The 22873-nt window shown below is 38.6% G+C and overlaps 1 protein-coding gene across 1 annotated transcript in view; it reads left to right on the plus strand.

The window, feature by feature from the left end:
• The window catches only part of LOC149286052 (gastrin-releasing peptide receptor-like), a 38226-nt gene extending 20469 nt beyond the window's left edge, over positions 1-17757 (plus strand). Inside the window, exons 2-3 of the mRNA XM_089494480.1 lie at positions 11523-11874; positions 17365-17757. Coding sequence (XP_089350606.1) covers positions 11523-11874; positions 17365-17757 — 745 coding nt within the window. The remainder of the gene's footprint in view (positions 1-11522; positions 11875-17364) is intronic.
• Positions 17758-22873: the final 5116 nt, after the last annotated feature.

Here is a 22873-nt window from a genome sequence, read left to right on the forward strand (position 1 = left end):
CAGGTTAGATCAACAGTTTTTTTCGTTAGATCTATCACACAGGAGGCGATATTCACAATCCTATTTTGTGTGCGGGGGATGGGTATACATACGGTCTGGCCCCCCCTCAACTGAAATTTGGATTTTTTTTAATGGATCTTGGTAGATATTCGTTAGATCAGGTTAGATCAACAGTTTTTTTCGTTAGATCTACCACGCAGGAGGCGGTATTCACAATCCTATTTTGTGTGCGGGGGATGGGTACACATACGGTCTGGCCCCCCCTCAACTGAAATTTGGATTTTTTTTAATGGATCTTGGTAGATATTCGTTAGATCAGGTTGGATCAACTGTTTTTTTCGTTAGATCTATCACACAGGAGGCGATATTCACAATCCTATTTTGTGTGCGGGGGATGGGTATACATAGGGGCTGGCCCCCCTCAACTGAAATTTGGATTTTTTTTAATGGATCTTGGTAGATATTCGTTAGATCAGGTTAGATCAACAGTTTTTTTCGTTAGATCTATCACACAGGAGGCGATATTCACAATCCTATTTTGTGTGTGGGGGATGGGTATACATAGGGGCTGGCCCCCCCTCAACTGAAATTTGGATTTTTTTTAATGGATCTTGGTAGATATTCGTTAGATCAGGTTAGATCAACAGTTTTTTTCGTTAGATCTACCACGCAGGAGGCGGTATTCACAATCCTATTTTGTGTGCGGGGGATGGGTACACATACGGTCTGGCCCCCCCTCAACTGAAATTTGGATTTTTTTTAATGGATCTTGGTAGATATTCGTTAGATCAGGTTAGATCAACAGTTTTTTTCGTTAGATCTACCACGCAGGAGGCGGTATTCACAATCCTATTTTGTGTGCGGGGGATGGGTACACATACGGTCTGGCCCCCCCTCAACTGAAATTTGGATTTTTTTTAATGGATCTTGGTAGATATTCGTTAGATCAGGTTAGATCAACTGTTTTTTTCGTTAGATCTATCACACAGGAGGCGATATTCACAATCCTATTTTGTGTGCGGGGGATGGGTATACATAGGGGCTGGCCCCCCTCAACTGAAATTTGGATTTTTTTTAATGGATCTTGGTAGATATTCGTTAGATCAGGTTAGATCAACTGTTTTTTTCGTTAGATCTATCACACAGGAGGCGATATTCACAATCCTATTTTGTGTGCGGGGGATGGGTATACATAGGGGCTGGCCCCCCCTCAACTGAAATTTGGATTTTTTTTAATGGATCTTGGTAGATATTCGTTAGATCAGGTTAGATCAACAGTTTTTTTCGTTAGATCTATCACACAGGAGGCGATATTCACAATCCTATTTTGTGTGCGGGGGATGGGTATACATAGGGGCTGGCCCCCCCTCAACTGAAATTTGGATTTTTTTTAATGGATCTTGGTAGATATTCGTTAGATCAGGTTAGATCAACAGTTTTTTTCGTTAGATCTATCACACAGGAGGCGATATTCACAATCCTATTTTGTGTGCGGGGGATGGGTATACATAGGGGCTGGCCCCCCCTCAACTGAAATTTGGATTTTTTTTAATGGATCTTGGTAGATATTCGTTAGATCAGGTTAGATCAACAGTTTTTTTCGTTAGATCTACCACGCAGGAGGCGGTATTCACAATCCTATTTTGTGTGCGGGGGATGGGTACACATACGGTCTGGCCCCCCCTCAACTGAAATTTGGATTTTTTTTAATGGATCTTGGTAGATATTCGTTAGATCAGGTTAGATCAACAGTTTTTTTCGTTAGATCTACCACGCAGGAGGCGGTATTCACAATCCTATTTTGTGTGCGGGGGATGGGTACACATACGGTCTGGCCCCCCCTCAACTGAAATTTGGATTTTTTTTAATGGATCTTGGTAGATATTCGTTAGATCAGGTTAGATCAACAGTTTTTTTCGTTAGATCTATCACACAGGAGGCGATATTCACAATCCTATTTTGTGTGCGGGTAATGGGTATACATAGGGGCTGGCCCCCCCTCAACTGAAATTTGGATTTTTTTTAATGGATTTTGGTAGATATTCGTTAGATCCGGTTAGATCAACTGTTTTTTTCGTTAGATCTACCACGCAGGAGGCGGTATTCACAATCCTATTTTATGTGCGGGGGGATGGGTATACATACGGGCTGGCCCCCCCTCAACTGAAATTTGGAAAAACAATTATGGATTTTGGTAGATATTCGTTAGATCTGGTTAGATCAACAGTTTGTTTCGGTTGGAGGGACAACCCATATGTACCGTGTTTCCCCGATAGTAAGACACCCCCGATAGTAAGACGTATCGGGAGTTTCAGAGGGGTCAGCTAATATAAGCCGTACCCCGAAAGTAAGACATATGTCTTACTTTCGGGGAAACACGGGGGATTTGCCTACGGCCTACGGCCGCATTAACGCAGGGCATAAGGGGCGCCTGCCCCTTAGGCCCGCCGCACCTGCGACCGGGTCCGCCACTCTAAGGGGCCGGGAAGTCCCCACCAAGGCCGGCCTTACGTGTCTGCGGCCGCACAGGATTTAAATTAAAACATCGGGGTTTTTTTTTTAACTTTATTTAACATCCTCCATGTTAAATAAAGTTAAAAAAAACTTTATTTAACATGGAGGATGTTAAATAAAGTTTTTTTAACTTTATTTAACATGGAGGATGTTAAATAAAGTTGAAAAAAAACCCCGATGTTTTTATTTAAACCCTGTGCGGCCGCAGACCCCTAAGGCCGGCCCCTTAGAGCAGGGCCGACCTTTGGGGTGTGCGACCGCACAGGGCGCCACACTCCAGGGGGTGCCAACCTGCGGCACCCGGCACCCCTCCAGAGACGGACAGTAATGTCCGCCGCTGGAGGAGCAGGCTCGCAAGGGAGCGGTATCGGAGGTCTTTAACAGACCTCCGGCTCCCTTGAGTGATTTTAAGCCGGGTTCAACCCGGCTTAAAATCACTCAAGGGAGCCGGAGGTCTGTTAATGACCTCCGATACCGCTCCCTTGTGATCTGCGCGGCAACAGCTGTTGTGCGCCGGGGTTTCTTGTCAGATCCCGGCGCACAACACTGAAGCCGCGCCCACCGCTGTCCGTGCCCTCTGACCCGGAAGGAGACAAGAACTGGCGAAGAGGAGGAAAAGAAGCTGAAAGAAGAAAGGAAAGGTAGGAAAGCATTAAATTCGAAAAAATTTTCCCAATATAAGACATACCCCGAAAGTAAGACATAGTGGGGCTTTTAGGGATAAAAAGAAAGTAAGACGCTGTCTTACTTTCGGGGAAACACGGTATTCCCATCCCCCCGCACACTATATAGGATTGTCAATACCCCCTCTTGTGTGATAGATCTAACGAAAAAAACTGTTGATCTAACCTGATCTAACGAATATCTACCAAGATCCATTAAAAAAAATCCAAATTTCAGTTGAGGGGGGGCCAGACCGTATGTGTACCCATCCCCCGCACACAAAATAGGATTGTGAATACCGCCTCCTGCGTGGTAGATCTAACGAAAAAAACTGTTGATCTAACCTGATCTAACGAATATCTACCAAGATCCATTAAAAAAAATCCAAATTTCAGTTGAGGGGGGGCCAGCCCCTATGTATACCCATCCCCCGCACACAAAATAGGATTGTGAATATCGCCTCCTGCGTGATAGATCTAACGAAAAAAACTGTTGATCTAACCTGATCTAACGAATATCTACCAAGATCCATTAAAAAAAATCCAAATTTCAGTTGAGGGGGGGCCAGACCGTATGTGTACCCATCCCCCGCACACAAAATAGGATTGTGAATACCGCCTCCTGCGTGGTAGATCTAACGAAAAAAACTGTTGATCTAACCTGATCTAACGAATATCTACCAAGATCCATTAAAAAAAATCCAAATTTCAGTTGAGGGGGGGCCAGCCCCTATGTATACCCATTACCCGCACACAAAATAGGATTGTGAATATCGCCTCCTGTGTGATAGATCTAACGAAAAAAACTGTTGATCTAACCTGATCTAACGAATATCTACCAAGATCCATTAAAAAAAATCCAAATTTCAGTTGAGGGGGGGCCAGACCGTATGTGTACCCATCCCCCGCACACAAAATAGGATTGTGAATACCGCCTCCTGCGTGGTAGATCTAACGAAAAAAACTGTTGATCTAACCTGATCTAACGAATATCTACCAAGATCCATTAAAAAAAATCCAAATTTCAGTTGAGGGGGGGCCAGCCCCTATGTATACCCATCCCCCGCACACAAAATAGGATTGTGAATATCGCCTCCTGTGTGATAGATCTAACGAAAAAAACTGTTGATCTAACCTGATCTAACGAATATCTACCAAGATCCATTAAAAAAAATCCAAATTTCAGTTGAGGGGGGGCCAGACCGTATGTGTACCCATCCCCCGCACACAAAATAGGATTGTGAATACCGCCTCCTGCGTGGTAGATCTAACGAAAAAAACTGTTGATCTAACCTGATCTAACGAATATCTACCAAGATCCATTAAAAAAAATCCAAATTTCAGTTGAGGGGGGGCCAGCCCCTATGTATACCCATTACCCGCACACAAAATAGGATTGTGAATATCGCCTCCTGTGTGATAGATCTAACGAAAAAAACTGTTGATCTAACCTGATCTAACGAATATCTACCAAGATCCATTAAAAAAAATCCAAATTTCAGTTGAGGGGGGGCCAGCCCCTATGTATACCCATCCCCCGCACACAAAATAGGATTGTGAATATCGCCTCCTGTGTGATAGATCTAACGAAAAAAACAGTTGATCTAACCTGATCTAACGAATATCTACCAAGATCCATTAAAAAAAATCCAAATTTCAGTTGAGGGGGGGCCAGACCGTATGTGTACCCATCCCCCGCACACAAAATAAGATTGTGAATACCGCCTCCTGCGTGGTAGATCTAACGAAAAAAACTGTTGATCTAACCTGATCTAACGAATATCTACCAAGATCCATTAAAAAAAATCAAAATTTCAGTTGAGGGGGGGCCAGCCCCCCCTCATTAAATATGCAATATCTCAGTAATTAGACTAGATCTAACAAAAATTTTGTCTGATCAAACCTGATCTAACGTAGAGCTATCATAATCAGTAACATTTTGTTGAAATTTTTGTTGAGGGGGGGCTGGCTACGGGTTAGCCCCCCCTGAAAAAGATTGTTAATATTGCCTATTTTAGAGTAGATCTAACGAAAAAAACAGTTGATCAAACCTGATCTAACAATGATCTAACAAATGCCATGATCTTTTGTAAAAAAATTTAATATGGGGGGGCTAACCCGGGGGAGGTCCTGCACACGCACATACTCAGTAACACACACCCTACACACTGTATGTTAACACATACTCCCTCTCTCACACACACACACACACACACACACACACACATATATATGCACTCACACTCATGCTAACACACATGTACACATACAAACTCATGCTAGCTATACATCCCTACTCACACAATTATATATATTGTGACACAATACCCCTTCACTTGGTACTCTGTCCGGGAATCTTTACTTACACACAGTCTTCCAGGCTGCAGAGACGGCTCAGACACGAGGAGGGTAAAATAAAAGGCTGGGCCTGTTTTTATTTTGTCATCACAGGCATTACAGAAAATAAATAAATCAAAACAAAAAGCCTTGCTCTCGTGAGCACTAACTAATACACAGTTCTCCAGCCTAGCTGCAGTTGGACAGCTTATCCGTTCCCAACAAACAAAATAACAAATTGTATATAATATTGGCAGCACTCAGTAGATCAGGAGGCTACTTAACTGCCTCTCCCATTAATTAGTGGAACCAGGTGAGTAGTAGGAGAGTTTCTGTGAATCTCCGGACTGGATTCTCACCTGCTGGTCTTCGGCTGCTCACAAAATGTGGAGTGGAGCACCGGCCCGCCCTACTCTCCAAATGCTCCACCCCAGGGACCCAAAATACACAAATAACAGACATCAGCAATTACATTCTTAACAATACATCTCCCTGGGGCTAGTAGAAACTATTGTGGGTAACCACCCTGCAAAATATAAGGGGATAAGTACACTCCCTCCATTATCATCCCCTGCTTTCTGTCACAATATATATATATATATATATATATATATATATATATATATATATATATATATATATATATATATATATATATACATTCAACCTGACACACACATACATACATGCTCACACACAAGCATGTCTGACCTGGACTGGCCCTTTGTGAACAACTTTGGACTGGCTACACCACTGTTTATATCCAAGAATGACATTGCATAGGTGTTTGTTTTTAGTAAAAAACCATACAATTTAGCCATTGGAAACATTGAAGAAACAAGAAGCTTATATTAAATAAGGGATTACTTATTTGTTAGGGCAAGTTATTTGGTAGTGGCATTGTTAAATATTAATAATTATGTGCAGTAAGGTCTGAAACATTGCTAGGTTCTGTTTAAAAAAAGTAGATGGTTACCCTGAGGTCATTTCCATTGTCACACAGGACAATTCATTAGAAGAATATAAAAAGGAAGCAATGAACAATTAATTAGTCTAAGTTATTAAATTTATTTTTAGATTTATCTTTGTGCAGTAATCAATTTAGCTCTACAAACAGAAATTCCGCCTGTTCAACTCTTACATAATTTCCTTATTAGAATAAACATTAAAAGAGGGCTGTGTTATAACAATTGTATTTGTCCATGAGGACACAACTGCGGGGTAGCTCTAGTCTTGACCTCTGGGCCACCAGACACCTCTGTTTTAGATGATTTATTAAACCTAATTTAGAACCTAAGCTTGCTACCAAATATATAGTATTGTTGTTTTAGGTTTATAGAATTCTATTGCCATAAAAAATATTAACAAATTGCATATTTTATATTTTATAACTTTTGCCATTTTAGCATATCTACAACTATAATGCAATAACAAGGTTTCTGGTGGGTGTAATATATTTTCAATTGCAATTTTTGAAAAACAGACTCTGCTTTATAATAGCATCAAGCATTTCTGAATTAATAATATTCTCAAGGACTTGTTTCCATCTGTACGGTCTATGTAACATTTTAAACACTTATTTGGTATTGAATATGAAAGACTACTAAGCACACAAAAAAGGCTTAGATTAACTAAACATTTCCATCAGCATATCAGACCAGATACACCCACATGGATCCACAAGGGATCCAACAACCCCAGGCCCAGGTTTCAACCACTCCTTGACCTTGGCAGTGAGGTCCAGTTGGCGTTTCTCTAGGTCACTGGTTAACAACCTGGACCTTAAGGCACACCAATGGTCTAGAATTTTTAATGTCTTTATTGGAATAGAATGTGATAATTACTAAATCTAGTCCTGTTAGTTTGTTTTGAGAACTGGTTTGGCGCAGTGAGCAGAGAGCTCCATGTCAAGACCCACTTTTAGACTTTGGGAGAACCGCAAGAGATTCCCAAGGAAACATATCCATAAATAAAAATGCACCAAAGATGTTTATGACAGTCTTTTTTTTCTATACACTGTTGATGTGTCTTTTACTAAGGTTTTCTCAGTACATCCCTTACAGTACTTACAGTTGTCATGAGTGTTTTGTTAGAGATCCTGTTCCCTGGATGCAAATATTGTCTTAGTTGTTTAGTATGTGCTTTTCAAGCTATTGGACCAGCTTGCTGTCTCTCTTCCATTCTGACCGGTTTCTTGATGGCGTAGGAAATGTCTTCTTTTGGTAGGAGTTTTTTGTTGACGGTAATAACTTTTATTTGTTCATCACAGAACATTTTGTACATTTGTTTTTGGGACCTAAGGTGTCTCTTCTTCAGATGTACCAGAAGCACATGCGACTTTACATATTTCTCTATGTTGACACCTCTCTTGGACCAATATGGCTACATATATACCTCTTAAATGGAAAAAATGGCCACAGAGCTTTTCCTGAGAACCAGTACACACTAGTGGAACCTATAATATTACCCTTCTCATCGTTAACTTGCATTCTGTGTCATGTCTTATCTTTACCACACTGGTCTTTCCTCTGCGTTCTTTAGTTTTAATTCATTCTTCAACTCTACTCTACTGTATACCACATCCCAGTCTCAGTGACTGCTTAATGGAAACATGACAAGCTACTGGTGGTGTCTGACGTCTGTTTAAGAAAACCAGATGGTTTGCATGCTTGAAAATTAATATACATACAAGGTAAAGTTAATGATGGCTCACATTATGAATTACTCTATCTATATATTTTTCATCTATCTTTGCCAAGAACTAAGAACCTAAAGTAAAATTTCCATTTTACTCTGTTCCTTCCTGTTTTTCTTTAACCTATTTCTAAATCTTTCTTCACCTTAACCTATTATCTTATTCTCTTTTCAATATTACATTTCATTTAAATCAATTATTTATATAAGGATACTTTCCCTCTATGAGCTCTTGTAGAACATTCTTGACTTGTGTAAGGCAATGTCACAACAGGTAAACCTGGTTTAACAGCTTATTGTAAGAATTAAATCATTTAAGTTTACATAGATGGTCAACGCGTCATTTTCACAAGAAAGCTTTTACAATATCAGGACTGTTACAAATGTTCTTTTATGTTATGTTTGTGGTTCTCATCCAATGTTTTATCTGCCAATGCAATAACAAACATGTTGGAGGTACAAACATTAATTATACCTTGTTACTTTTAGATCAGGTTCCAAAGTGTGTGCAGTCCATTTACAACTAAGCAGAGTCAACGTGGTTATAAACAGTGTAAAGATTTATTGTCTTTATTCTTTCCACTGGATAAGGTATCCTGTGTCAGATGCCAATAAGTTGCTTAGTAGTGTGATTGCTGAAATTGTACTTATTTAATATTAAATAGCACTAGGTGTTTGCTTACCATTTGAGATCATTAATAATGTTTGGAAATATGACACACAGGGGTTTTTTTTGTTATGGAACTCATTCTGGCATATTCTGAGCTTGGTATGCTTACTCATGCCATGTTGGCAGCAACCAGTGTGCAAATATACACCCTCCCCAGAGATAGATAATGATGCTGTGGACGGAGAGGGCTGCCTACACTACTGCTCTGCGACAAGTGCAGGTAAGCGGCCCAGTGTTTGTCCTGCCTGACACATATTCAATAAAGGAGACCGTATAGAAAGCATGTAAAAGAGAACAGAATGGACTAAGTGCTTCCTTGAGCCTCTGATACATTTGATATCTTTATTTAGGGGTGGTGGCACAACATCTCCAAATCATTGCAGCCGGGGGGAGGGGGGTCCCGGTTGACAGGGAAGTACTTCCAATAAGATGAATAAAAATCTGCTCAGAAACAATGCTATGAAAAAGAACAGGCTCTGTAGTTTATTAGTTTATGCATAAATAGACAACACGGAGAGAAATGAGAAAGATGATAAGAAAGAGTACAGGAATGATTATATATAAGGCAAAAGCAAATAAAAGTGATATGGAAATAGTGACATAAGAGAGTTATATTTTTATGAAGAATAATGAAACAATTGGAGACAATATGAATAATTATGCTGCAGATATAGAAACATCAATAACTAAGATTCCATCAATTTCTTCTAAATTCATGCTGACTTTTTCACACTCTAGGATAATAAAATGTAAATTGTATTCATAAGAAAATGTTTAAGTTTCAGTAAAGTTTATTAGCTCTTAAGAAAATTATTAAACATTACTTGCATTAAAAGTAAGATTTGCACAATCGTTCTTGTGAGAGATTGAGGACCCCCCATGCTATTTATCTACTGATACTTATTTCCCCCCCCACCCGAGTTTATTGCAGAGCTGGTCTCCAACATTTTACAAGACCCATCTGTGTCTATACGGCACTGTCAGATCCTGTCTTGATATTGGACTTTTGTGTTTCTATACATTTTTGTGACAGAATACATTCATAGTTACTGAATTACAACAGCTACAATTACAATGAATAGTATTTTAAGATTGACTACAGAATAAAACAGTAGACATGAAATACAATGGTCAAAACTGCAGACAGGAAATATATAAATATTTAGGGAATAATTCTACAGTAAAATCTCCCTCCAATTCTTTAACCCCTTCAATCCCAGGGGTTTTTGGTACCTCAAAGCCCAGAGCAATTTTGCCATTTTTGGGGTATGTCGGTTTAGCGATGATTCTCTGTTCCTGTGAATAGTGTACCCATGTAAACTATATATTGTTTTTTCAAGGAGAGATAGAGCTTTCGTTTGATACCATAGTTGGGTGATTAGCTGAAAATTTAGAATGAGAAATTTAGTAAAAACTAGCGAAGATTAGAAAAATAAACTAATTTTTTTTACATTTTCCCTCTGAATCCTCACAAAATTAGGTAAAGTGATTGAAAATCCCCTCCAAGTTTATCAATTCAGGTGTCCTGATTTCAGAAATACCTAATTTATATAGATTTTCCAGACTTTCCCAGCACCAGGGAGCGTTCTATTAGGTGTACAATTTTGTATAATTTTTATGCCTATGGCTTAACGGGTTTGGGGTTTGTGAACGGGGGAAGGAGGGTTATACTGGCTAGATGTTATGCTAGGGCAATGGGAAGTAAGGTTTTTTAATAATTTTTTTATTATCTTTTTTTATATATTTTTTTTTAATTTTTATTTTATTTTAATTTTTTTACATTTTTTTTTTATTTTTTATATATTATTTTTACACAGTAATGGTTAGAGGTCCTCCTAGGGACCTTGTGAACATGTCAGTGATGTCACAATGACATCACAGCCCACATTATAATTTTTTTTTGTATTATTTATATTAATATTTTAATGATTTATTTAATATTATTTTTAAATGAATAACCGTTTTTTTTTTTCTGCTTTTCCCCTACAGGACGGGAGGGGGAGTGAGAGAGATGGTTTCTCACTCCCCTCCCCGCGATCCCCCTGCACCGATCACACTGTGATCTCTATGCAGGTCCTCACAGACCTGCATAGAGATCGCAGCATCTCTGTGCCTCGGGGATATCCTGCCCTCCGATGACCTTCCGGGTTACGTCAGCAGTGACGTAACCCGGAAGGGAATGCCCGATCGCGCGATTGCAACTGCGCGATCGGGCAGTTTACCGGTAACAGCTTACCGGCTTTCATGCCGGAAGCTGTTACGGGCGATCGGACAGCAAAAAGCCGGCAAAGCCGGCTTCTGCTGTCAGTGGGGAGTCCAGGCTGTCAAATGACAGCCTGGTCTCCCGTGCAGCGGCAGGGATGTGTCCCTGACGCTGCACGAAGGGCTGGACGTACCGGGACGTCCATAGGGGTTTCTTTGTGGGCGTTTTTTGGACGTCCCGGTACGTCTATAGGGGAACTAAGGGGTTAATAAAGAGTTCTGTAGGCATTGAATGTGATACATGCATATGGATACTGAGGGAGACACAATCTTGCTTCAACGCTATTAACGGGCCTTTATCGATCAGTCACTTACAGTCGGGTTATAATTGGTTTCCCAGGACTGATGGTTTTAACATAGTGCTCTTTTTATTGTCCTCCTAGGTATACTGCAATAGTAAAGCCCATGGATATTCAGGCCAACAATGCTTTAACTAAGATCTGCATCAAGGCTGCACTAATATGGATATTGTCAATGACTCTTGCGATCCCAGAAGCTGTGTTTTCAGATTTGCACCCGTTTTACGACAAGGAAACCAACAAGACTTTTGTTAGCTGTGCCCCGTACCCACATTCAGATGGACTACACCCAAGAATCCACTCCATGACGTCATTTTTAATCTTCTACGTTATTCCTCTGTCTATCATTTCAGTATATTATTATTTTATTGCCAAAAACCTGATTAGAAGTGCTTACAACATGCCGGTGGAAGGAAATGTGCATGTTAGAAGACAGGTAAGAGTTTCAATTTCTTCATAATTAATCGCACAACTGAACACACGCAGCAACATTAGTCAAGCACATCTGACACTTTCCCCTTGTTATCTAACAGTAGTTGAAAGTAACAAGTGAAAGGAGAGGAATCTGTCCTAGAATTATGTCCGGAATAATTGCCCCATATTAATGATATATCATTTATTCCTAAGGGGAAAAATAGATCTTCAACACCCACTGCCTCACTGCTCTTTTAACACATTAAGGACATGTCACTAGCACATCATATTGGTCTAATTTTGCATTTTGTGCTGATCAATAGGAATCCTTATAAAAGAGTAATTATTTTTCTATAGAAAGTCAAGATATTGGTATGTTTAAAATGAGGACGACAGTACCGTAAGGGGTGGGATCATTTAAAAAGTATAATTATCCGTGGTAATGGTTTTGGCATGAACTAAATGCTAATTTGACGGTGTACTGAACTAGCATTTATGTTGTTTTTGGTAGGAACTAGTTGCCAAGCTTTTGGGAACGTACAGTGTTAGAACAACAGACATAGAAAGGGGGCAAGGTGAGGCTGTGCAGCATGTCGCAAGTTGTCCTTTATTTAGTCCTTTATGAGCCATAAACAAAATGAAAGTTGGATCACGGTTGACCGTACTGTTTTCAGTCATTCTGAAACCCTGACAATTTGGTTTTTAGAAAGACGTATATAACATTTACTTTATACAGACCTATTAATGATGATCACTTTCCATTTTAAATAGATTTATCCAATTTTGCAATATTATGTTCTCCTATACTGCTGCTAAAAGAAGTTTTTCTTGATGCTTTTCCGTAAAAACATAGTTATGGTGATTTAGTACAGTTCAAGGTAACATCTCTTATCAGAGTTAAGTGAGACTATTGGAATAAATGACATCATTATTAACATGGCAGCTTTTAATATGTCATTGTCAATGCCAAAATAAGGAGTGTAGAAGAAATGAGGCAGCAATATGTTTGTCAACCATCAACTCAACTCAGAGGAACTGCTTTTTAAAAAAAAAATGATGTATATATATATAGTAAGTTTATGGAACAATGTCTCTTTCTCCATTGTTGTTGTTCACAATAGGAAGACTTGGATTAAGGTTTGGATTGGAACGTTACAGAATGAATAACAGGTCTAGTTTATTGCTTTAATTAAAAGAAACCTTAGTTGAATTTTCAAGATGAGCAGAATGGGTAAAAAAAAGATATATAATTAACACGATATAGATAAATCGATAAGTACAGCATATACACATACATTTGTTTATAGCTTCAGTATCATGAAGAACTATTCTAGCGAAAACTACCGTATTGGCTCGGATATAGGCCGCCCCCGTATATAGGCCGCCCCCTAAAAGTTTGGTGCTTTTTTAAAGAAAACGTTTTTTTCTTTAAAAAAGCACCAAAAAAACATGCTGCCACTCTGTCTCCCCCCCCGAGATATGCTGCCACTCTGTCTCCCCCCCCGAGATATGCTGAACCTGTCCTCCTCCCCCCTCGAGATATGCTGCCACTGTCCTCCCCCCCCCCCCGAGATATGCTGCCACTCTGCCCCCCCCGATTTACCAGAGGAGACTCCCGGGTGTCTTGCGGGGCTGGCGGGGGACATCTACGCAATACGCGTACACAACTTCCGGTGCCGGCACTCAGCTGATGTGCCGGCACCAGAAGTTGTGTACGCGTATTCCGTAGATGTCCCCCGCCGGCCCCGCAAGACACCCGGGAGTCTCCTCTGGTAAGTCTTGGGGGCAGAGGTAAAACGCATCGTGCGCTTAGACAACCTCCCGTGCCGGCACCCCCCCCCCCCGTGGAAAGTGCTGGCAGGGCTGTCTGAGCATATCGGGGAGTAGGATGCAGGTCCCCTGCACCGCTGTGGGGGATCTGTATCCTAACCCCGCTGCCTGCTAGACCCCGAATATAGGCCGCACCCCCACTTTAAAGACTTAAAGTGGGGGAAAAAAGTGCGGCCTATATTCGAGCCAATACGGTATTTATGTTGAGTTATAACCAACCGACTGAATTTTTCTTGTTATAGATTTAGCCCTTTATACCTGAAGTTACTTTGGATGGAAATGTCCATCTAATTTATGCTGCTTAAATTAAACTAAGGCACCCTGAACACCGTTTATATACAACAGAGTCTGTGGCCATTAAACTGTTATGTATTTAGGAGAGGTATTTAGCTTGTTTTGAGCTCTTCGTTTTTATGAATTGTTATGGAAGGCTTGATGCCATTCGGTTGCCATAACTAGCAAGTTGCAATATAAAAGTTTTACTACAATCTATTACATTTTAGAATGGTCACAATCAAGATATTATAACAAAAGAATTTTAATTGGATGACATTGTTCTCATTATGCCAAAGATAATTTTCGGGTTTATATAGAAACAAATATGGGCAGGTTTGCTTAGTCCAAGGTGTCATCAGAATCATGGCACTGTTATGACTGGCTGTCAAGCTTGTCTGAATGATGAATTTATTTAGAGTGTATCTAGATGTCAATGATTTATTGAGAGTTTGAACAATAAATGAGCCCCTTTTTACGTTCTACTTTTTAAAAAAATCTTAGCTTGACTCTACATTCTGTGAAATGATTTCCATTGCAGCCAGACGCAAGCTTGACTTCAACTGTGTGTTGCCAGTTGGGTTGACTTTTATGAATCATCAAGATGCCATTAAGACCGAGTCATTCCATTTGGCCTCAGCAGGTTAAAACAACTAATATCTCAATTTACTTGAATAGAGATCCAAATCTATACAAAATGAACAGACAATCAATGAGAATGTTTAAAATGTTCAATACAACTATATTGCAAAGTATTAATGCAGATTTTTATGAAACTTTAGATTAAAGTAGACATTTGGTTATGAATTTCTTTTAATTACAACAAAATCCGGTGATTACATGATTATGTAAAAACCTCACTGTAAATTATGCTGGGTGATTTCCTATTTTCATGCCAGCTGGCAATAAAAGAACCTCTTGTGTCTGCGTTCTCAATACCAGGAAGCTGCGACCTCTTAAAAAGTTTGTACCCGTATAGGAAAATGACGCTAAATATTCAAACTGGCAAGCCAGAGAAGCAAAAGGACTTGGTGCAGATCTTGGTGCTGGATTGACTTAAAAGTAGTTTATTAACTTAACATACTTATGGGAAACAAATATAACACATTTTTAAAGAAAATATAATTCAAGTTACAAATGTTGTTAGATAATGGGTATTTGATTTTGGGCAGAAATAACAATAACTATTCTAATTATTAGCAACAAGAAATCTTCTATAGCATTTTAAGGTGGTTTGTAAGAGAGTGTGGATTTGCCAGGTGGGTTTCAGTAACATTATATAGCTTCTTACTTTCAAAGTAACTTACACTGATTGATAAACAAAATATATGAGATATAAGTAAATGTAGTGAATAAATGAAGAAGATGGTTTTAGAACATCTAGATAAATGCAGATATACTTTCCCATTTTATAAATGGAAACTTTATTAAGTTTTGGCCCCTATAAGCATGTCTATTACAAGGATATGGTTTCCTTTCAAATACAGTTTCAATGCTTCTGGTTTCCTAATGTGTCTATCTGAGCCATACTACAACTACCTATTGCTAGACATGTTTTAAAAGTATAATTGAATTGTTCTCATGGTTTATACTTTTATGTAAAACAATCAGTACAATGAAAATACAAAATGTTAGTATCTACTATCTGGTTATAATTTCATAATAGTATAATTTAAAGGCACACGTGAACTTTGACATGCACTTTAATCCATATGGCAGCTGAGAGGTTCCTTTAAATGTACACAGTGGCCTCCTTGCAAATGCATAGGGGGGTGCTGCAGAAATGTATTGTCCCTTCCCCACCTCCCAGTTAGATCCTCTGCAGGAGATATGCTCAACCAGATACATCTCCTGCAGCGTGAATTACTTGAGGACTAGCATGGTAAGCGTTGCAAGGTTGGTCTATTGATCAGCCAATCAGTCACAAGAAACGTTGCACCACCGAAGAAGTGCGGGCTGTAGCTTTGGAGTTGCAGCTTCTCCCTTGGTTAAGTACTTTATTTTATGTTAACAAATGCACATTATGTACTCATAAACTACTTTAATATGCATTATTTTTAGTGAGGCCATCATGGACATTAAACTGTCCATTTTATGTCACAAATGGTGGCTTTCAATCTTGTGATTTTTTGCCCCATGCAAATGAACACAATATAAAACAAATAGCTGATACAGAATAGCATCCACCTTCAGTAAAACTAATTTCATTGCTCATATATCAGCTAAAACTGATTTGAATGGCTTCAATTGTTAGTATTAAATTTGAAGTGTACCGGATGGATATCTATTAGGAACATGGTTATAACGTTACATAAATTTTTGGAATTAAATGTATCTTTGTTCCCTAGTTCTGATACTGTCAGCAGTAAAATATGAGTTAATTTTATTTTACTGTCATTTACAAAACAAATTTTTATTTGCAATGTTTTATTCCATTATCCTTGTTTGGTTTATCGCATACATTTGTACATTAGTTTCAAATGAAAAAATAATAATTATGCTTTCCTGGTCATGGAGAAACAACCATTGTGTGATTGTCTAGAGCACTCATCAGACTGGGGCCGCAGCGCTAAGTGATGTCTCTGATCGGTGATCTCTCTGCTACGTACATTGCCTACCATCAAACATGGCCCTCACTGGGTGGTTTTCAGCAGAACACAATAAAATTGGGTGGGCTTTATGTAGTGATAATTAATGCCACTTACTTTTATACAGTATTGGTCCTGTCAGCGGCTTAGAGCCACCATGCTTTACTTCTTTGAGTGTTATTGATTTTCACATACTTTGCATTGTTTTACTTGTTTGTATATTGCCATTTACTGACCTGGACAAATTAACCTGTCAACGATCCCCTTAACATCGACCAGTTTGTGCTTCGATGTCTTGCTGCTCAGAAATACAATAAGCTTCTAACCCAATTTTTAATGCTTAAACCAGTATACATTATTTGGCACCTAACTCAGAAAATAGCAAAATAAACTAAAATAAATATGGATTTTACATTTGTATATTTGTCCAAAGAAACAACCTTGGCAAAAAAATCTGTCAAATACGTATTTAGTTTAACCCCATCCTTCCTTTGGTGTGTTGCTTTCTTCCTGAACACTTAAGAGGGCAGCATTGGTGTATGTAATATTGCTATAACATACCTTCTTAATTTAAACAAATATCTCTTATTCTTTATAAAATCAACAAGTATTTGCAAATTGTATGTGTAGCACTGTATGTAGCAGACTCGACAATGACTCGACAGTGACTAGCTTGAATAATCTGAACGCATTTGTCTGTGGATAGCTTTGATTTAGTAGCCAAACGAGAGTGACCTATTGGGTGATAGCCATAATTGGAACAAATTGTGCACATTTGTCCTCATACTAAAGATTTAAATTTTTGTTATTTTGTTCCTCAGATTGAATCTCGCAAGCGCCTAGCTAAAACAGTACTGGTGTTTGTTGGACTCTTCGCTTTCTGTTGGCTGCCAAACCACGTCATCTACTTATATAGATCCTACCATTATTCAGAAGTGGACACCTCGGTTCTGCACTACATCACCAGCATCTGTGCCAGGGTCTTGGCTTTCACTAATTCATGTGTGAATCCATTTGCACTTTATTTGCTCAGCAAGAGTTTCAGGAAACAGTTTAACAACCAGCTCTTCTGCTGCAGACCAAGACTGATTGTAAGATCACAGAGTATGGGAAGAAGTACAACTAGAATGACCTCTCTCAAAAGCACAAACCATTCCATGGCTAGCTTTAGCTTGATCAATGGAAAGCGTATCTGTCATGAAGGCTGTGTTTAAAAAATATGAACAAAGGCCATGATTTAAGACATTTTGGGTACCCAAGCCAAATAAACATTACATTTACATGTACTGCCTGTTAAATTATACTTATATTTCATTCCAGGGCCTAATTCCCGCAGAGACTGCTGGTCGCATGTGATAGCTCTGGTCTTTACATGCAGCCATTGTTGCCACACAACAGATAAACACTACTATAGAGAATGTTTTAATTGAATTGCACTTGGTAATGTTGTAGAGTGTTAATAGAAGTTGTTCACCTGTATCTAAATGTTGTACTATATTTAAATAAAAATGTCTAAGTGAATATTTATTTGTAGCTTAAAGTAACTAAGTTATACAGAGCATTGTTTACTGGCTCTTGAAGAAGCCCCTCTCAAAGCCTTTGTGTTCTAGGGGTGGCAAGCAGCCAGTTTTGTACACTTCAGGGAATCGAATGGGTTAAATGAAAGCTTGGCTAATTAAAGTGAAAACAGTGTGAGTTAATATATAGGATTGTATACACATAAAGACACAATTTACTATTCTGGCACAGGGAACGTTCTACAAGTACATACACAATTTGTTTTCTTACAGGTAAGTACTCTCATGTGGAATATGGGTAATGAACAATGACCGATTAAGGCAAAAACCTGAATGCAGCTGTATCGTGTAGCTGTCTCAAGTGGTGTGTTTAGAGCATGCTATGTGTAGTGTTTATATGCTGCTGCTGCAGGAACCTGCCATCTTATTAATGTGTGCGTTAGAAAATGTATGAAGAAGTCACAGGAAGCATTGTAATAGTTACATGAGCAAATGTCTCAGATATTGGCGTCTTACTCTACACTGTCCTCATCAGCATATGTTAAGGAATACTAATGTCGTGTCAAGGTCATACATGCTTTTTCAGCCTTACAATGAATTACACACATTTACTATAGAAATTGATTAAGATGCTACCAGGTACGGATACCAAATTCAGGCCCCCTACCCCTTTGTCTTAACACATAAACAATTACACTTAATTAAGCTCTGTGTCTTATGCATGGCCTTATAATGCCAGGTGTGGTAAATAACTGCACCCTCACATAGCCAGGGGCTCTAGGCAGTACAGCAAGGAAGGCTTGTTGCTAATCCATTATGCTTAAATGTAAGTGGGTTTTTTTCCGCTTGTTACTAATGTGTTTGCTATGTACATACCAGGACAGGGCATCTTTTGACCTAAGGGACAAGCAAAGCCAAGAATACATAAACACACATACAGTCACTCACTGACACTCTTACCTCTAGTCGTTTGTTTCCTGCTCGTTTGTTGTGCTAGCCACCTTGCTACTACTGCAACATTGCGTTATGTGACCCACTGCACTGCTGCCTCTTATAGCGGCCACCGTCAGGCCGACTCTGCTTGAAGAATTTGGAGCAGCCCATGGTGAAAATGCCACTTGCGATCAGCCTGCTCCTGGTACACGCTGTCTCATGATTTCACAAAGCACAATTCAATAATAGTACGATGTGCACTTTGATGGTGGTGGGTGATCCATATTAAGTGACCTCAATTGGGGATGGAGTGACATTCCAAGTGCCTCTATGCCTAAAGACAGGTCATGCTCCCCCATTAACTAAAATAGATAAAAGCATAATACAGAGGGGTTAGAAGATGTTCTACAGATCCCAGGCCCGTCTTGTTTTATTTGAGCTGAGCCAAGTATACCCATCAAATATAGGAAGTCCTTTTGCTGCACCAAACCTCATTCTGTTTTGACAGTCTGTTCTAACCAGGTTATTGTGCCCAAGGCCAACTCTGACCAATGTTGGTTGACCCAATGTAAAGGGTTTTTCTGATATGCTGTTTTCAAGGCCAAGTAAGATATACTTTTTTTGTTAATTGCACACAAAATATGACAGTTGCCAATGTGTTTATGCAGTAGTTAATGAAATACATGAGTATAGTTTTTAAAAGACAATACTGCTTTTTAAATTCCAATTTCCTTTCATTTCCTACAAATGGCTGGTTTTTCATTGTGTAAACTAAACATAACATAAAATGTGGGGTGTGGTGATGTGGTTACTGTCACAAATGCAGTAATTATTTCACGGTGTACAAAATAGCCATGAATGAACACTTTGAGTGCCTGAGAGAAAGTTCGAAAGGTTAGATCTGTTCTGTATAATCAAACTGCATGCAGATCTCGTAATGTCGCCAAATCTAGAAACTACTGAACATATATATATATATATATATATATATATATATATATAGGCACAGGCTACAAACCTCCTCAAAATGTGTTATAATGTAAAAAATAAAAACACTGTAACTCCACACATTCAGTATAAATAGAAGATGGCATATAAAATGTTAGTTATTGTATGATATTTCCTCTGTCAAATATCTTTTCGCTCCATACACGTCACAGTGTTGATGAATATGAGTACAATTTAAATGTGGTATTTGAATTATTAAATATAAAGCGGTAATATAACACTAAATAAACAAACATTGCTAATATATATGCAGCAGGGTTTTTTTTGTCTTTTTCAAAGAACTGTTCCAGATTGTTTCCAGCATATGGAAATTAGGGAATTTCAGAATTCATAACCCGCACACATACAGCGTGTTTGCAGACTTGTAGGGCTGGCATCTTGGCAATCCAAAAGAAATCCATATAATGTCACTTTGCTAACTGCATTCCACTTAGTGGAATTCCACTAGCAATTTCAGTTCAATCTTAACTGAATTTTAACTTCACCCAATATTAAGCTCAATATCAGAATTGTTTTTAAACCTATAGACAAGGTGAACACTTATCTTGGGGTATAATTATGTTTATAGATTTAAAGTTCAATAAGAATTTTCAGATAACTCTAACAGGTTTCACAAACATCTTTTGCCTGTGATGTATCAGTATTACTTTACAAAACATTTAAAATTTATGATAAACCATATGCTAAATGATCTACTCGGACCCTACACTGCTTCTTCTTTATACATCTACATCATTACCATAATACAACACTAAAGAAACAAGCAGAAATAAAATAACTATAACATTGAGCCTATACCTAGAAAATGGATAATGAATATTGGAACCAAACATATCTCAATAGCACATGTACAAACCTTTTGCTTGGGGTTCTGAGAAAAATGCAAGGGATGGAATTCAAAAGTTAACTAAGTACAAGTAGACATTTCAATAGTCCACATGTCCTCTCCTAGGTTCCCTCACAGCCTATTACTGTTTGTTGGGATAACAGACTTTCAATGTTTCTTCAAGGTGCTCAAGCTAAGTTTCTCTGGAAAGTCTGTCGCTTTCTCCTTCTTGAAGCACAAGAGTCTGCATCTCTCAGAACTGATCCAAAATGTTGAGCCACATTCAAATTGGGTAAAGCTCCAAGCCATTCAGATTTAGTCAATTTTGCTTTGGCACAACAAATCTTGTGTCTTTTGTCCTAAAATAGTTTTTGATTTAGGTTATATAAAAGCTAGTTCAATATCCTTGTTAGTATTCTTTGGGCTTGTTAATTTTCATGACTCAGTTTACTTAATTTCTCTTTTTCAAACATTACTTTAGTGTAATTTAGTAATTCTACCCTGTGCAGTATTATTTTCCTAAATATATTTTATTGTTGAAATTTAACAGCTACCATTATACATATACAACATACTGGAAAATGATTTCATCCTGATGTGCTGAGAAAGAATAGCAAGTAAAGACCATTTTTGGTTTTAATTGAAAGCCCATTTTCAGATCACATTTCTTCCGCTAATTTTTATTTTCATAAGAAAATTACTAATGAAGTATTACGGACTAGATGGGCTGAATTCTTATGCACTGTCAAATGTATTTTGGGTTTTCACCAATTAAAATGGATACGTTCCTGGCATGAAGCTAAACTAAATTTGCATAATTGCTGAAAACTGAAGACATTTAAAATTGTTAATTTTTTGGGGGAAAGGCATTTAATCAAATTACTTTGAAGTGTAAGTTTACGTAAATAGTAAAAGAAAAAAATCTTTTAAAGAAGAGTTTTAATGATAGTAGATACTTCACTTTCTATTGAAAGGGTAAAATTGTCCCTGTGTTTGGTGGTTGTTTTATCTTTATAGTGTACATAAATTAATATAGATACTGTGACAGAATGACCTGTAATACAGGGGCCCAAGGTAGTCAGAGATGGCTCCAGCCTGGCTGCCAAACAGGCAGGAACTCCATTGTTGAATTAATCCCATCAATAGGATTGCTGACTGGGGATTAAAGGTTGGGTTGAATACATGTATCTGTTAATTTATGTTAATGACGTTCTGTGGCTATATCAGTCTATGTTTTACTACAATAAACTGTTCATTCCTGCTGTACTCAATTCAAGGTAGTTGTATGTCTACTTATTGGGTACACATAGCAGGGTTCCAAGGCGCGCATGCTGGCTGGTGCTGGAAGTGATTCCGGGGACAAGAGGAGGATACATGTGGGTGATCTCTGGGAGTTACTACAGCTCTCTTGGTGAACCCGTTACAGACACTTTAAAATTTCTATGTGTAGCTTTTGATTTCTTGAAATTCTATCTAATTTCCCAATGAATGCCCTAATTAATCACTTAGGGGAAGTAATTTCTATCTGTAGCCATTTTTCAGCCATCATAGGCCACGTTTTAACACCACAAACCTGTAGTTTGATTACAAACCAAGCTTTATTCAGGTCAGGGGAAGGCTGACACCTTCTATTCACTTGCACACATATTTACACACATACAATTTTTACAGACTTACACACATGTTAACAAAATGTAGACATACACACTCATGCTAACACATGCTTTACATATGCACACTTACACATGCACTGTCATGTTAACACACATGTTGTAACACATACTTACACATACAGACTCATGCTAACATGACCGTTCTGTAGCAGGCACTTAGACATTCTAATGCAAGCTCACAGATACACACTCATGTTATTACATACACACTTACACATACAGACTCACTCTAACATACATACTAAGTCCCTACCTCTCTCTCACTCCTTCACTCCCTCCCTCACCCTCTCTCACTCCCCCTTCCCCTCCAACTTCCAGGAGCCTTCTTTCTAAAGCCACAATTTGACATGGAGTCACGTAACCAAGTCAGACT

The sequence above is a fragment of the Sceloporus occidentalis genome, unplaced genomic scaffold, assembly GCF_023333645.1.
Source record: "Sceloporus occidentalis isolate IW3139 unplaced genomic scaffold, rSceOcc1.0.p SCAF_72, whole genome shotgun sequence".
Lineage (NCBI taxonomy): Eukaryota > Metazoa > Chordata > Lepidosauria > Squamata > Phrynosomatidae > Sceloporus > Sceloporus occidentalis.